Raw genomic sequence first — 17,573 nt, 5'->3', positions numbered from 1 at the left:
CCCTCTCTTCCCCTCTCTGAAAATAAATATTTTTAAAGTGTCTTGTTATTATGATATCCAACGTTATTGTCATATTTTTACAAATAGCTCATAAAAAATACCACTTAAAAAAATTGAAAACAATAGAAGGATAAACAAAAAGCTTCCAGATTCTGAAATTTTAGATTCTATTTATCTTTAAATTACTTGAAACAAGCTTACTTTTAACAAAGTGTGAAATGACTTAAGACTTTCTTTCCTTTACTCATTATAGCTCCTCAGGAGGCCAACAAGAGGGAAATCACTGTTAATCCTTTCCTGCTACAGGGGAAGAGCATTAATCCTAGAGCCACTAACATCCTTAACAGGGCTAATGACAGCTGAGTGGAGAAGGAAAAAAGCATGGGTCACTGTGAAAGGGAAGCTGTATCAGGGTTATTAGATAAGAACTGTGTGACTGGTTTTGAAAACACTTTCTAACCCATCCCATATGGGATTTAATGTATACTTTGCACTGAAAACCTAACTATAACTAGCAGTTATTGTTTTCATTAGAGGCAAAGGGGTTAGCTGTGATAAGAAAAATAGAAGTTTGGCGGGGGGCAGGGGGGGAATGGAGACAAACTACTTGAACAATAAAAAATTGTGAAAAACAAAGGAAAAATAGGAGTTTGTTCTTTTAAGTGAATACATGTTTTGCTGAAGCTAAAATCTTTAATCTTTAATGCATGAAAAAAAACAAACACCTGTCTTTGATTAAGTAATCAAAAACCTCACTGCTACTTAAGAGTTTTGAAAATTTGTATCACTTCTTTTTCGGTTTCCTAACAAAATGCCCACAGTGATCATTATACAAAGTACACTTAAGTCCCTATTCCCTTTCTCATAGGAGATACAATTCTGGCATAGTGGGTTTAGTGGTAAAGACTTCAAACTGGATTCTGGTTGTGCCAAGAAGACACCCAGATTAGGTAGGAGTCAAAAGACCCGGGCTTGAATCTCAGCTCTGCCATGTGAGCCCTGAGACCTTGGGCAATCACAAGACTTCTCTGATCCCGCTGAGCTTCCACTGCCTGCCTCATCTGTGCAATGATTACTATGAGGACTGAGTGAGATAATTTACAGTATACAAATAATATTTCTATGTAAAACAGTAAACAAAAATTTAGCGATATACAAAATGCTAATAACATAAAATTAATACAAATACACACAGACACTCCAGATGGAGATGAATGAAGGCTGAGTATACAAAAAGGTTTACTAGGTTTTCCTATAAACAAAATGCTCATTCCCAACTTCATCTTTACTTCTTAATTTTGTTTCTACAGTCATCTTTAGTTTCTAAAATACTCAAGGTTCCTCTAATCAAGATTATGCAAATCTAACCCATTCTTTGAATTAAAGCTCAAATACTACCTCCTTCCTGACACTGGCGTACAGCGAGCATCTTTTTTTAACCTCCCATAAAATTACTGATACCACTAACCTGATTTCTTATTGACAGACTCTTGCATTTTAGAGGTTTCCTATGTACCAAGTTTGTCTTCTGGACCAAACAGATTCAGTACAGTTAGAATGAAAAGAACCATGGGTTACACCTACTGTTTCCTATTTAATAACTAAGTACTCAGCAGGCAAACAAGATACAAATTGAATTAAAACCAAAATAATGCATTTCTGCTATATGGTAGCAAAGTTACAAAAGAAATTACTATTCAAATGGATTACCTTCTCTACTGGAAGTTTGACCTAAAAACCTAGATAACTAATGTGTTTCCAAATAAGAGACAGAAAGTGACTACCAGAATTCTGATATAATAATGTAAAGGAAAACAACCTAACATCAATTTGTTTTGTACTGACAATTTTATCTTCAAAGAAAAAGGCACATATTGGAGTTAACGAACAACCCTCTATGGAATGATGAAGATGAGCTCAAATTTTTTCCCTTTATTTTTGGACCCTTCCAGAAAAGATTAAATCAATGATATCATTAATTAAGTGGGCTAGCTTATAAACAAAAGTTTATTCACAAGTCATCATTTAATTTGTTTGGACTTAAAATTTGGAACAAACCAATGTTTTACATACACCCTAACTGCTATGCTATGCGCTAACAAAGGGAATAAAATGTAAATATACTTACCAAGAACAATGTACACTTGCAGTTTGGAGCTGCTGCGTAAGGTAGGTCGTACAAAGAACAAATGCTGTGTTATCCTGACCCTCGGATTCCAAATTACATATGATGTCTAGTACTTCCTTGCAGTCAACCTTTGCAATCTATCAAAAATGAGATGACTAAGTCAAAAAGAAAATGGTGACTTTCCTATACACTTTGTTACATACAATATAAGCTTCTTTTCTATCCTTGATCATTGATGAAGCAAGACTTTAAAATGGCTGAGTCTTACGATAATGACCTAATGGCTGATTCTTATGGAATGAAATATTTCATATAAGAAAATTATTAAATAGAGAATAGAACAGATAATATAAGAAGTTCCACTGCAGTCCCACACAGATAAAAATATTTTAGTGCAGTTATAAAAAAAAATTACTCATGAACGCCACTGCTACATAAATGAGTCAAATTATGCAGATTAACTTCAGGTTATTTTCAGCTAAAGTACCATCATTTTTCCCCTGTATTTTCTTTCTTTTGTTCATTTTCAATTTTATTCAAGTCACTCTAGTTAATCTAGTAGAAAAATAAAGGGCTTAACCTTGCTGCCAATAGGGCTAAAAGAAGACAACTAAGACCCTGTTTTAAATGTAAATGCTATGTCATTTTCTCATACAAATAAGGAAAAAAACCTTGTGGGTGAGTTTTTCAAATAGCTGAAACACCTTTAGAAATTTGTATTTTTAATTTGCATTATTTATGAGAATCTTTAAAAAAAAAAACAAAACAAAAAAACTCCTGAGCAAATCAGTAGGATTTTCTGGGGCTTTTCTGTATACTGGTCAAACAGAATAAAACCTCTAAAGACCTTTTTCTCACTACTGCATCACTTTCCTATCTTAATAAACAGAATGTAAAGAACATAATCTACTGCATTACTGTTTCAGCATTGTAAGTGTCAATTTTACCAGGCACCAAATACACAAAACTGATCATTTCAAGACCACTGAGGTGTGCATAAGGGCAAATGAGGTATACAGACTTTAGTTCTCCCTTACAGGGTGCTATGCTCATCCACGGTTCTAAGTCGCTAATTTTAATAATACCCTCAAGGTAGCCACCACAAGGCTTCTTTCAAAACTTAGCTCAAATGTCACTCTCATAGAATCCTCCTCTAAAAATACATTAGAATCCCTGTCAAAAACTCTACTTTTAAATTCCTCTTCTGTAGCATTTATCACAACTGTAATTCAATCATTAGTTGAACAACTTATTAGCATCTGTCTTCTCTGCTGGAATGTCAAATCCATGAGGTCAAGGGCTATGTACATCTTGTTCAAAACTCAGCACTTAACAGTGTCTGGAACACAGAAGACACTCAGTAAATAGGTGCTGATGAATGGATAAATGAATCAAGTTTTAAAAGGCTCAGGTTTACAGCTAACAAACTGAACATTATACAATTCTGTGCTTTCTAATCTTTACAAATACAAGCAGTGACTTAATAAGCAATATACTGTGTGGCTAAAAGCAATTATTCTAGAACCTGATTTTGTCTATTCTCTTTCTAGCTCTGTAGCTACTAGTTATGTGATCCTGGATAAGTTGCATTAACTCTTCAATAACTTAGTTACTCAGTTTCCACATCTGTAAAATAGGAATAATAGAACCTCTCTTATTGTTAAGATTTATTATATTTTAGTATAATATGATGACTATAATTAATAATACTGTTCTGCATATTTGAAAGTTGCTGAGAGATCTTAAAAGTTCTCATCACAAGGAAAAAAACTGTAATTATGTATGGTGACAGATGTTAAGTAGACAGACTTATTGTGGTGATCATTTTCCAACATATAAAAATATTGAATCATTATGTTGTACACCTAAAACTAATATGTTATATGTCAACTATTACCTGAATAAAAAAGTATGTGTGCCGGCCCTGGCTGGCGTAGCTCAGTGGATTGAGCACAGGCTGCAAACCAAAGTGTTGCAGGTTCGATTCCCAGTCAGGGCACATGCCTGGGTTGCAGGCCATGACCCCCAGCAGCCGCACATTGATGTGTGATGTGTCTCTGTGTCTGTCTGTCTGTCTGTCTGTCTCCCTCCCCCCCTTCCCTCTCTAAAAATAAATAAAATCTTTTTTTTAAAAAAATGTGTGCCTATTAAAGTTGTAGTTAAGTCTTTTTTAAAAAGATGTTTTAAAAAGGAACTGCAAATAAAGAGCACTTTAAAAGTGATGCTAAAAATTGTTTTCATAAAATATATAAATTTTCTCTAAAGGAGGGGGAGAAAGTGAACCTTAAGAGTACTAAGAAGCATTTCAAAAGATCATTCTCAGATGCAAGATCACTCAATGTAAATTTGTATCTAACAAGTACTGGGAGGCCAAGTTAAGTTGTTAAAGCCTAAAACATAATTAAAGTTAAATTCAGCTTTCGGGGGGAAAAAAAGACCTCATCATACATTATGAAGATGAAATTTTACTGATGCCCTAAACAATCTACAGATGCCCATCCATAACTGAATTAAACAGAAGGGTCATCCAGAGAGGAAATGCCCACCACACAGTCACTTACAATTACACTGAATGAAGGACCAAAATGAGAATTCCGTAGCACATGAAAACAGCTGTTCCAGAGCTGCCACCACCTACTATCCCTACCACATTAAAGCTCCTGTCAAAAATTAAGAATTCTAACATTTCATTTAGGCTGCCATATAACCTCTCCAAGCTGAGAAACAGCATGAGAAATTCTCTAATCCACATACACAAATTAGAATAAAAATAACATACAACTGCATTTCTAGAAGTGCTCAGGTTCCCCAGTTGAGGGCTTGAGAGAAGCAACCAGTTGATATATCTCTCATACATTGATGTTTCCCTCCCTTCCCCTCTCCCTAAAAAGTAAATAAAATCTTTAAAATGATATACTTTTAACACCTCATAAGTAATACAATATGATTATTCTACTTGTACTCAACCTTTTGCAATAAACTTAAGAGCACACTAAAAACCAAACATAAGCCACAAAATGTTTTTCAGCTGTAGTGAATTAAAATGAAGGTCACTGACAAGGTTTTGAGAATTTCAGTAATTATCTAGGAAATACCTTGTACCTGGACTGATACTGAAATAATTTCTTTGTTCTTAAATATGATTCCTATCCCTGGGCTTTACATTCTTTACCTACTAAGACAAGTAGGACACATGCATCAAATAATTAAATCTCTGTTTACCATCCATCTTACCTACTAGAATATACGTTCCATGAGAGCAAAAATTTGTTTCATTCACCAGTGCATCTTCAGTGCCTACAACAGTGCCAGGCACATGTGGGGGGCAAGGAGGGGGTCATCAATAAATATTTGTCGACATGAAAGGTTACATGGTAACTTAGTGGCCATAAAATGTCAGGATGACCAAGTGGGACAGACGGAAGACAGGAAGAATAAGATGGACTAGAGTTAGAAAATAAGTTTTCAAGGAAAATAGTTTTGGGGGGATATTACGGTTTAGATGTGAAGGGTAGGGTGGCCAAAAGGAAAGATGACAGATTGAGCAAATAAATTATTAAATGTGAGAGCAACCAGAGCATATGAGAAGGGAAAAGGTTACCTGTTATAAAGAGTAATATTTACCACTTACTGCCACTAAGTGAATGAGACATTGAATTAAATAAAGTTAAGAGTTTAGGACAAAGCTAAATTGCACACTGGAAGAATAAAACCATGTCGTAAAGTTGTGCAGATTCAGCCCTGGCTGGCGTAGCTCAGTGGATGGAGCGCGGGCTGCGAACCAGGCATCACAGGTTCGATTCCCAGTCAGGGCACATGCCTGGGTTGCAGGCCATAACCCCCAGCAACCGCACATTGATGTCTGTCTCTCTCTCTCCCCCCTTCCCACTCTAAAAATAAATAAATAAAATCTTAAAAAAAAAAAAAAAAGTAGTGCAGATTCAAGCTACACAAAGGTAACCAGCCAAGGAGGTTAGTGGGGATTTAAATTCAGTCTGCTTGCAAAGCCCTGAGTATTGGCATATGGCTCCTCCTCTCAGAAGAAGGGAGACCTTTGAGAGGCAACCATGTGAATAGGGGCATAGTGGCACATGGTACTTTTTGCTAATTTCCATAAAGGTAGCATATAGGTTAATGACAGTGACAGACTGGAGAACACGGCATTTACCCTTTGGGTTTTATAGGGAATTAGAGGATTTTGCTGCTATTGTTTCTTTTGGATATATATCCAAAAGGGGTGACTTGAAATCAGTATGGTTTTTGGTTTAACTTCTATTTATTAGATTTCTCCTGATCATGAAATTATTTATAATAGAACCCTAAAAGATAAAAAACAAAAGTTATCCTTAGACCTCTTAACAACAAGGTGAGTTTTAGTCCAGTATTTTGTCTATGCACACTAACTGTACAGCATGGATTCAATGTGTCTACCTGCAAATATGTACCTATTTTAAAGAAGGGAGAGACTACACATACTGGTTATATATTCCTTCTTTTACCCTAATGTTCTGTTTACTTAAGTGAGTTTTTACCAGCCCACAAGATAGAGAGAAGGCAGGCTAACTGTAGAGGCAGAGAGTAAGAAGTAGATGTGAAAAACTAAAGGAGTTGGAAAGGTAATAATAACAACAACAACAACAACAACAACACTTCTAACTCTTACAGCATCTGTTACTTTATGCCAGGCTCTGATCTGCAAGTTTACATAAACTAAATTTTCACAACCACCGAACAATATAGGTACACTACTGTTATCCCCAATTACAGATTACAGAATTTAAAGCACAAACAGATTAAGTAACTTGCCAAAAGTTATACAGATAGTAAGAGTCCCAAGATCTACCCCCGGCAGTCTGGCTCCAGGGTCCATACTCTTAGCCAATATGTTATAGTGAGATGTTTTAATAGTAGAACACACAATAGGTTATGTCCAAATAGAAAGAAAACTGTACACCTTTGGTTTTTCCCAACTCTGTGCTCTTTGAAGACAAGAAATATGTTGATTGTTTTGTTTCTAAGGGTAGTAAATAAACATTTACTGAAGTAAAATGAATGAACCATGAGCAGAACCAGCCAAGAACTTAGAAGCATCTGAAAGGCTATTCAGGACCATTCATTCCACACCATGTTCTCACCTTAAGCCTCTTCAAAATCCTATCAAGTTCCCCCAGATCTTTCCTTATCAAAATCTATTTCATAGCGAAAGTCTGATAAACAATGATACAAAAATAGAAATCATGCATAAGCACAAGCAGTGACATTTGAAATTATCAGTGTCAAAACTTTCAGGATACAGGCATGAAGTAGCTAATGCTGGAAAATCAGGTGGCAAAGATGAAAACATATTATCTTATCTAAGAATTTTATATATATTGGTCACGTAACTTCCTGCCAGCCCTGATGCTGAATAAGGAATAAAAGAGTTGGACATAACAAGGATAATGCCTGAAAATTATCTTGTGGCAAATCCTGGGTAAAACATAATGAATTTTCTTTTGTAAATGCGTAGCTGAACACTCAAAAACGAAAAATAAATCACTAAGGGAAGAGTATTTAAGTTTGAACATCTTCCCTAATTTGATGAGTCGTTGCTAATGTCACTAAGAGTCTGAGCTTTACAAGTTACGGATAGATAACAGAACTCAGACCTGAGAACAGAAACTTGGCACTGAGATTTTCTATTAAGTTGGAGCCCCTGAAGAACTAAAAAGAGAGAGAAAGGGTGGAGTAAAATTTTTTTAAAAAGCAATAAAACCAGGGATATAATAGAAAAACTTATTTGTCAATCTTAGGCTGAATTCTGTTCGGATAAAAGAAGAATCATTTTAGAATTTATAACCTGTCCTCCAAACCTAGAGTTTGATATAACACTACTGTTGTCTAAAATCCCCAAACTGAGAAAAATACAATAAAATAAAAAGAAGATCTAGCTGGTAACAGCTGTGAATCACCAGGCAGAAGCAATCATAAAACTGCTTTGATTTATAGAAACAAATGCTAACTAAGGCCTATTAGAATTCTCAGACATAAAGCGCTCTCTACTTCCACCGACCCCACCAAAACTCAAAGTTCCAAACTATAAAAAGCAAACAGGGCCCTGGTTGGTGTGGCTTAATGGACTGAGCATCAGCCTGAGAACCAAAGGGTTGCCAGTTCGATTCCCAGTTAGGGCACATGCCTGGGTTGCAGGCCAGGTCCTCAGTTGGGGATGTGGGAGAGGCAACCACACATCAATGTTTCTCTCCTTCTCTTTCTCCCTTCCTTCACCTCTCTCTAAAGCTAAATGAATGAATGAATGAATGAATGAATAAATAAAATTAAAAAAAATAAATAAATAGAAAGCAAACAGGCCATTCCAAAAATGCAAGCAAGGACAATAAGCTGCAGAACTAGACTCCTGAGAACTTCAGATAACAGAATATAATAGAGATAGCAGAGATAACAGATAAGAGAGACTTGAACACCCCTCCAACCATGGATTTGGGGGGGGAAAAATTAAACAGAGTACAATGCATTTGATAATAATGTGTGTGTGTGTGTGTGTGTGTGTGTGTGTGTGTGTGTGTGTGAGAGAGAGAGGGAGAGAGAGAGAGAGAGAGAGAAGCATGAAGGGAGGGAAGATGGGAGAGAGAAGGATGGGAGGGACTGAGGAGGGGGAGGGAGGGGAGGGAGGAGGGGAGGGGAAGGGATGAGTCATGAAAAGACCTGAAGGTAAAGGTACAAGGGTAGGCAAAAGTAGGTTTACAGTTGTGAGTATGTGAAACGAGTTTATTCTTTTTTATTTTATTTTTTCATTATTTTATTGTTGTTCAAGTACAGTGGTCTACATTTACTCCCCACAATCCCCCCAAGTTTATTCTTGTATTATTTATTAATTAGTGTATTTATTTGCATTACGACTATAAACCTATTTTTGTCCACTCTTGTATATTGTTAAGTGAAAGAAGCCGATCTGAAAAGGCTACATACTATTTGATTCCAACTATATGACATTCTGGAATAGGCAAAACTGTGTAGATAATAAAGAGTGGTTCTTAGGAATCTGAGGGGGGAGAGAGAGATGAAAAGGCAGAATACAAGAAATTTTTAAGGCAGTAAAACTATTCTGTATGACACTGTGATGGTACATCCATGTCATTTACACATTTGTCAAAACACATAGAATGTACAACACAAAGAATGAACCCTAATATAAACTATGGGTTTTAGTTAATAACAATGTATTGGTTCACCAATTGTAAGAAATGTAACCACTAATGGCAAGATGTTAACAGGTGAAACTGAGGGTGGGTGGGAGGGTATGTATGGGAGCTCTATTTTCCACTCAATTTTTCTTTAAACCTAAATAAAACTGCTCCAAAATAATCCATTAATTTTAAATTGAATTATTTGTCTTTTTATTATTAGCTTGTAAGAGTTCTTCATATATTTTGGATTCAAGTCCTTTACCAGACATATGGTTTGCAAATATTTTCTCCCATCCTGTGAATCACTTTTCACTTGCCTGGGTGTCTTCTGATGCACAAAGTTGGATTAAGTTCTATTTATTTTTTCTTTAGTCACATGTGTTTTTGGTGTCAGATGTAAGAAACAATTGCCTAATCTGAGGTCTTAAAGATTTATTCCTGTCCTGACTGGTGTGACTCAGTGGGGTGGGTGCCATCCTGCACACCAAAAAGCCCCAGTTTGATTTCCAGTCAGGGCACGTGCCTGGGTTGTGGGTCAGGTCTCCAGTTGGGGGTGTGAGAGAGGAAACCAACTGTTGTTTCTCCCCATCTCTTCCTCTCTTTCTTTCCCTCTCTCTAAAAATAAATAAAATCTTTTAAAAAATTAAATTACAAAACCCTAAAGATTTATTTCTATATTTTCTTGTAAGTTGCTACAGTTTTAGCTCTTACATTGAAGTCCATGATGCATTTGGAGTTAATATTTGCATATGGTCCAACTCCCCTTTCCCCTCTTGAATTGTCTTGGCATCTGTGTAGAAATCAACTGACTTTAAGTGAGAGGGCTTATCTCTAGACTCTCCATTCTAGTCTGTTGATCTTTTTGCCTTTTTTTTTAATCAGTTCTGCTAAAACATACTGTCTTAATTACTGTAATGTTTTGAAACTTAAGAAATAAAAAAGTGTGAGTCCTCCAAATTCATTCTTTTACTGGACTGGCAATCCTGGGTCCCTTGAATTTTCACATGAATTTTAGGATCAGCTTGATGATTCCTATACAAAAGGAAGGTAGCATTTTAATAGAGAGACACTGAATCTGTAGATTAATATGGGGAGTACTGCCATGTTTACAATATTAAGTCTTCTGATCTATGAACATAGGCTGTTTTCCATTAATTTAGACTTTCTTGCAATATTTCGTAGCCTTCAGTGTACTAGTCTTGCACTTCTATTTTTTAATTTGTTCCTTAACTACCTTATTCTTTTTGATGCTATTGTACATGGAATTGTTCCCTTAATTTCATGTTTGCATTGTTCATTGCTAATGTATATAAGTAAAAATGACTTCTTTTAGGATTGTTCATATATAAGACCATGACATATGCAAATATACTGTACTTATTCATCTTCCTTTCCGATCTAGATGCCTTTCTTTCTTTCCTTGACTAACTGCCCTGGCTAAAATTTCCAATACAGTATCAAACAGGAGTGGCAAGAGCAAACATTCTTGTTCTGTCCCTTCCTGATCTTAGGGGAAAGCCAGTCTTTCATCATAAAATGTCAACTGTAGGGTTTCACAGATGCCCTTTATCAGGCTGAGGAAGTTCCCTACCATTACTACAATATTAAGTTTTGAGTGCTTTTACATGAAAGGGCATAGGATCTTGTGATGAGCATGTGGCTTTTATCCTTTTATTGAACGTGGTGTATTATATTGATTGATTTAAACTAACCTTGTGTTCCTGTATAAATCCCACTTGATTAAGGTGTATACTCCTTTTTATATGTTGCATACTTGTCTTACTGCTTTTTGGTGAGGATTTTTGCAGCTACATTCATTAGGGATACTGGTCTATAGTTTTCTTTCTTTTAAAGATTTTGTTTATTTATTTTTAGAGAGATGGGGAGGAAGAGACAAAGAGAGGGAAAGAAGCTGTGCAAGAGAAACACTGATTGGTTGTCACATGTCCCCAACTGGGGACCTGGCCCACAACCCAGGCATGTGCCCTGACAGGGAATTAAACCAGCAACCTTTGGGTTCACAGGCCAGTGCTCAATCTACTCAGCCACACCAGCCAGGGCTGTAGCTTCCTTTCTTACGATGTCTTTGGTTTTGGTTATCAGGATAATAATGGCCTCAAAGCATAAGTTTGGAAGCATTTCTTCTCATATTTTTTGGAAGACTTTGTAAAGGCTTGATGTAAATTCTTCTGTATATGTCCACCAGTAAAGCTATGTGTGTATAAGCTTTTCTTTGTGGTTACGTTTTTAAATTACCAATTCGATCTCTTTACTAGTCATGGGTATATTCAGATTTTCTATTTCTTTGTGACTTAATTTCAGTAGTTTGTATTATTTTAAAAATTTGTCTATTTCATTTAAGTAAATCTAATTTTTTGGTATGTAGGTCTTCACAGTATTCCCTTATAATTCTTTTTATTCCTATAAGGCTGGTACTGATGTCCTTTCATTTCTAATTTTAGTAATTCGAGTATTCTTTTTCTTGTACAGTGAACTAAAAGTTTATCAATTTTGATCTTTTCAAAGAACCAACTTTATTACTATTTTCTCTATTGATTTGGTATCCTCTATTTATTATTTACACTGTAATGTGTATTATCTCCTGCTTCCTTTGGGTTTAGTTTCCTCTTATCTAGATTTTTACAGAAGATGTTTGGGTTATCAATTTGAAACCACTCTTTTTTGAGACTGACATTTTCTAACTATAAATTTCCCTGTAAGTACTGCATTAGCTGTATTCCATTAGTTTTGACATGTTACATTTCATCATTCATCTGAACGTATTTTCTAATTTCTCTTGTGCTTTTTTCCTTTGATCCACTGCTTATTTGAGGTGTTTAATTTTCACATATTTGTGAATTCCTCAAATTTCCTTCTGTTACTGATTTCTAATTTCATTCCACTGTGACTAAAGAACATATTTTGTGTGACTTTAATCCTTTTAAATTTATCAAGACGTGTTTTGTGGCCTGATAGATGATCTACCCTACAGAATGCTCCACATGCATTTGAGAAGAATGTATATTCTGTTGCTATTGAGGTTTCTATAAATATCTGTTAGGTCTAGATTCAGATCTGATGTTGAGTCTCTCTAGCAAATTAGTTTTAATTACTGTACTTTCCACTTAAGAATCTCAAGTTAGTTTTTTTTTTTTCTCACCCGAGGATATGCTTTTTGATTTTAAAGAGATGGAAAAGAAAAGAGGAAGAAAAACATTGATCAGTTGCCTCTTGTATGCTCTCTGAGGACTAAACCTGCAACCCACGCATGTGCCCTGACCAGGAATCAAACCTGCAACCTTACAGAATGATGCTCTAACCAAATGAGCCACACCAGCCAAGGCTCAATTTGGTTCTTTTCTATAGTTTCCATTTTTTTTTTTTTTTTGCTACTATTCTCCACTTGTTCAGACATTGTTCTCATACTTTCCTTTAATTACTTAACATAGTTCCACCATTGCTTCTTTTGAGCCACCTGGTGTGCATATTCTCAGCTAAGGTCACACAAGGTGACTCTGTCTTCTTGTTTCAGTTCTCATAGTGTAACAAGTCTTTTTCACGTTCTATTTAGTGTCACTTTTTACACTTTTGTGCCTTTTTATTGGTGATTTCACTCTTTAAAATACCCCCCTAGTGCAGTACTGAAGTGCTATCTAGAGTTTCTAAGTGCAAGAGGCTGTGATGTGCCTTACAAAAGAAAATACATGTATTAAATAAGCTTCATTCGCGCATAGTGCTACTGGCTATCAGTTCAGTGATAATGAAGCAACAGTACGTATTAAATAAGTTGTCCCTATACAGAAAAACACATAAAACAAAGTTATGATCAGTTGACAAAAATGTTGTGACAAGAAGCTTGCAGAAATCTAACCTTCCATATCCCCTAGTAGTAATAGTTTCAGCATTTGCTAATTCAGTGTTTGCAGTGACCATTATAGAACATACCCTATTTTTCAGACTATAAGACATACCCCCCTGCCCACCTCCATTTGGAAGGAAAATGCAGCAGTGACCCTGCTCCACTGCTGCCCCCACCGCTCAGCGAGCCAGGCACACTACATTCAGACTATAAGATACACCCCCTTTCCTCTCAAATCTGAGGGGTGCGTCTTATAGTCCGAAAAATACAGGTAACTCATGCATGACAAGAGTTGACTGTATCTGTAACAGGTAATATAAAGTCCTTGTCTAGTTAGTTCAACATCTAGATGTCCTTAGGAACAGCTTCTTTAGGCTGCTTTTTTTACCTGTATATGAGCTATCATTTTTCTTTTTATGATAAGTGGGTATTTTAAATAATATATTGTGGCAACTCTGGAAATCTGATTCCCTCACCTCATTAGGGTTTGTTATTGTTGCTATTTATTTAGGGACTTTCCTGGAATAATTCTGTAAAGTCTGTATTGTCATCTGTGGCCACTATTAAGTCTTTGCTCATTTTACTGAGGTCAGCTGCCTATTCAACATATTCAGGGTATTTGTTTAAATGCCTTGAACAAGTAGTCTCTCTGCTTTTGCCAAACAGCTCTGTGTTTGTGTTGGGACATGCTTTCAATTTCAGTAGGCACTTTACAACGATCTTGCCCTTCATTTCCTACTTGTGCAGAGCCTCAAGGTAAACAAAAGGCGAGGGATTGGGGCCTTCTGAAGTCATTCCTTGGTAGACACACAGTCCTGTACATGCATATTACTTTCCAGAATCCAAGGAATATATCAGAGGTTTTCAAAGTCTCCTATGGACATCCCATATTCCAGTTTTTCTTTTTAATTTTTTGGCCAATCTCTTTTTAGCCTGACCAGTAATGCTTCCTCAGAACAATGGATGAAGTTGTCATGTTAATCAATTATCACTGATTGTTTTTGAGAAATGTTCTGGGGACAGAGCTCAACTCTGAGTCAAATAAAGATGGGTTCTGAAAAGGGAGTTTTTTAGAAGGTTGCCAGATAGGTCAAATGGTGACAATTTTCTGAGGATGGGCTTTTTCAGAGTTCCAAAACCATTCTATTTCCTTGGTTGGCACTAGGCTGCTGGTTTTTACAGCCACCATAGTTTCCAGGTTGTTTTCAAGGTTACTGTGAAGCTGGGGAGGGGGAGGTGGGAAGTAGTAAAAGTTAAAATGCCACCAAGCTTGCTGTTCTTACTGAAATTCATCTGTTTTTCTTGAATAAAACCTACTAGAATTGTGTTATGCTGTTAGGTAATTTCCAGAGTTCTGAAAAAGTTAATTTCAACCACTCTCTGACTTCAAATGCTGATGACTTGGAACTCTGTAATTTCCAGCTCAGACCTCTCCCCTAAGTCTCTGGTTGTGTGACTGCTATCTGCTGCTCCTTCTCCTTTGTGCTGCTGTTCTTTGTATCCCCAGGGCCTAGTAAAATCTTCCGATGGATATACATTACATGATTGAAAGGCATATCTGTACTATTTCTTACAATAACATGTGAGTCTACAACTACCTCAAAATAAAATGTCTAATTTTATTTTATTTTTTAAAAAAGATCACCTTGACTATTGTAGAAAAATGAACTGTGGGGACAAGAATAGATGCAATTATAAGACTTTCACAATAATCAATCAACTGGCATAAGAGAAGGTAGGTAGAAAAGTGTATTTGTCTTCCTAAGTTATTTTCATGCTTGGGCTACAAAGGTTAAACTAGTACTCTGGCCAGTGCTATTACTGGATTATTTTCAATACAGTACTTTCAATCTAGAATAGTGATTTCAATCTAGTATTTTCCTGATCCATCCTGAGGTGTAAGGCAAATAATTCGTTCCTAAAAATAACCTTTTAAAAACTGAAACCAGTAACTGTCTTTTCAAAAAGGAATCAGGGAAAAAAAGAATCAAAGTGGATTTAAGATTATCCATAACACAGATTACTTTCACTTGCATCCCTGAGTAGGAGAAACATGGGAGTTATAGTTAGCAGGCTTCTATTTCATGTAAACCTGGGTCTATTTTTAGGAGAATCATCCTGTTTAGTTTCAAAGATATCACCTGGAAAAAGACTTTTAAAAATCTGGCTTCTTTTAAACTGCAGCAATACCACAGACCACCACTATGTTGAGAGGTTATGTGCTGGTTTCTTAAAGAAATAAATGGTCATTAAATCCTAGAATGGTATGTATCTGAGAGAAACCTGAAATGTCCTGCTGAATTTTTAAAAACAATGTAAGTCTAACTCTCCAATGTAATCATACATAAATCAAAATACCCACACATAACCCACAAAAGTGAAAGAAGTGAGATCCAAATATGTACTTAGTCATAGGAAGATGCCCCTTCAAGATATTTTTTAAAACTCTTTAGGAGATAAAATATTTAAATAGACAAATCCTCAATTTCCTCAGAAGGCCTTTTTACCTTTAGATGTACCATAAGATGTACTTTTCAAGTATACATCTTATTCCCCATATGATTATTAATGATCAAGTAAAATTATTCATATTTTAATTTTAAATTTAATTGTACACTTCATTATTATTCTTTGTTCTAGATCCATCTTCATCTTGTTTCCTACTTAAAATACACTTGGAATTTCTATGTTCTTGTTTACTTTTTCTTCTATTCCCAAACTGAATTCCCAGTGGGTCCTGATTAAATGTATTTGCTATGTTTATCATTTATACCTAGTGACTGTGTCAATTCCCAACAGTGTTAGTTACACTGGTGAATAAATTAGGTCATGTTTGTTCCTTTCCCATCAAGAGACAGAACAAGCCTTTGCTACTGTATCCATTAATCACATTAAACACTGAAGGTGTAGTTCATTCAGGGACCAAGGCTGAAATGGACCCACCCTGTAACTGTGTCAAGAACTCTTCTGACAGATTTCTTGATTCTTCATAATAACAGAGGTGTTTCATGTTTAAAACAACATTATCATTCACAGTATATGTGGAAAACTTGGTCTTTGCAAGGATTTCCTCTTCCAGTAGTGAAAAAAATATATAGGAAAAACCTCCTTGAGACACTTCTCCACGGCCAAGTCTGTAACTTTCATTAAAATATTTTTGTATGTAAAATTAAGAGCAATGTCATCTCATTCGATTATAAATGAAGTATTTACAAACTAGAACTTGAGGATTTCATGGAGTTCTGAATTCTGGGTTCTGAATTTTGGCTTTCAAGCCTCCCTATCAATTATTCTTAATTGTATGTGTCTGGCTGAATCTTCCCCAGCAGAGGTTTCCCATTACACACACCTATTACTGTGATACCCACAGGTGCCAACATACAAATACTTCTATTCCCCGCCGCTGCTCAAGTTAATTTGACTCTTTTGAACTCAGCTGAAGTAGATGGCAAAATATGTGTGTAATTCTTCTACCTTAGAACATGTGCTGATTTCAAATTAATGAGCATCTAGTAATTCATAAGTACTTTTCCAAAGCAAATTTTAAAGATTCTCTTTAATTCTGCTGTCACTTGCAAAAGAAAGCATCACTGGATAAGAGACTAATTATGATGGTACCTGTGTTCTTTTAAAAATGATTTTATGTATGCTAAATGTTTGTGCATTAATTAATTTAATAAATCAATCCCAATCATTAGAAAATATTTTAAACCACACCTTATAAATAACTGTATAAATATGAATAGAAGGATATACCACCAAGATGCTTCCTACTGGAACATGGCTCACCAATGCTTATCAAATGACAGTAAGTTGTACAGTGGAAAGTGGGCTGGCCAGGGAGTCAGGAAGGCTGCATACTAGACTGGGCTTGGACATCAGCTTAATGCAGGTATGGCTTTGGAGGTACATCTTGGCCTTAGTTTCATCACTGGTAAAGCACAGATTACACTAAATATTTAATAGCTGTAATACACTGGAAAATCTGATTCTTATAGAGCCAGGATCAGTAAGTATTTTTTGTACAGGGTCATATAGAACACATTTTCAGCTTTGAGGGCCAAATGGTCTGTTACTCAACCCTGCCACTGTACAGAAAAAAACAGCCATGGACAATCCGTAAAACTTAATTTATAAAAACAGGTAGTTGGGTCACAGGCTGTAGTTTGCAACACAACTCTGTTTTTGTCCTATCAGCAAGACTTGTTCTTTCTTCCATTGCTAACAACTCCAATTTCTTCTTCTAAACCTCATACCTACTTTTTCTAGGTTTCTAAAACACCGTTTCAGTCATTTCACTTCCTACCCTCAAAACCTTCCTCATATCCACTGCACCAAATTTAAGCTCTAATGCCCTGGATTTTCAGAAGCATTCCTTTAGCACACCCAACAGATCTCT

At 35.9% G+C, this 17,573-nt stretch overlaps 1 protein-coding gene across 2 annotated transcripts in view; it reads right to left on the bottom strand.

The window, feature by feature from the left end:
- RLF (RLF zinc finger) overlaps positions 1 to 17,573 on the bottom strand; it is an 83,109-nt gene that overhangs the window by 14,855 nt on the left and 50,681 nt on the right. For both annotated transcript variants that reach the window (XM_045858727.1, XM_045858728.1), the window contains one exon: positions 2,129 to 2,265. In XM_045858727.1, coding sequence (XP_045714683.1) covers positions 2,129 to 2,265 — 137 coding nt within the window. The remainder of the gene's footprint in view (positions 1 to 2,128; positions 2,266 to 17,573) is intronic.

Source organism: Phyllostomus hastatus, unplaced genomic scaffold (genome assembly GCF_019186645.2).
Source record: "Phyllostomus hastatus isolate PE091 unplaced genomic scaffold, TTU_PhHast_1.1 phas_scaffold_182, whole genome shotgun sequence".
Lineage (NCBI taxonomy): Eukaryota > Metazoa > Chordata > Mammalia > Chiroptera > Phyllostomidae > Phyllostomus > Phyllostomus hastatus.
Note: the sequence above shows the minus strand (reverse complement) of the source record. Positions and strands in the feature narration are given on the sequence as shown.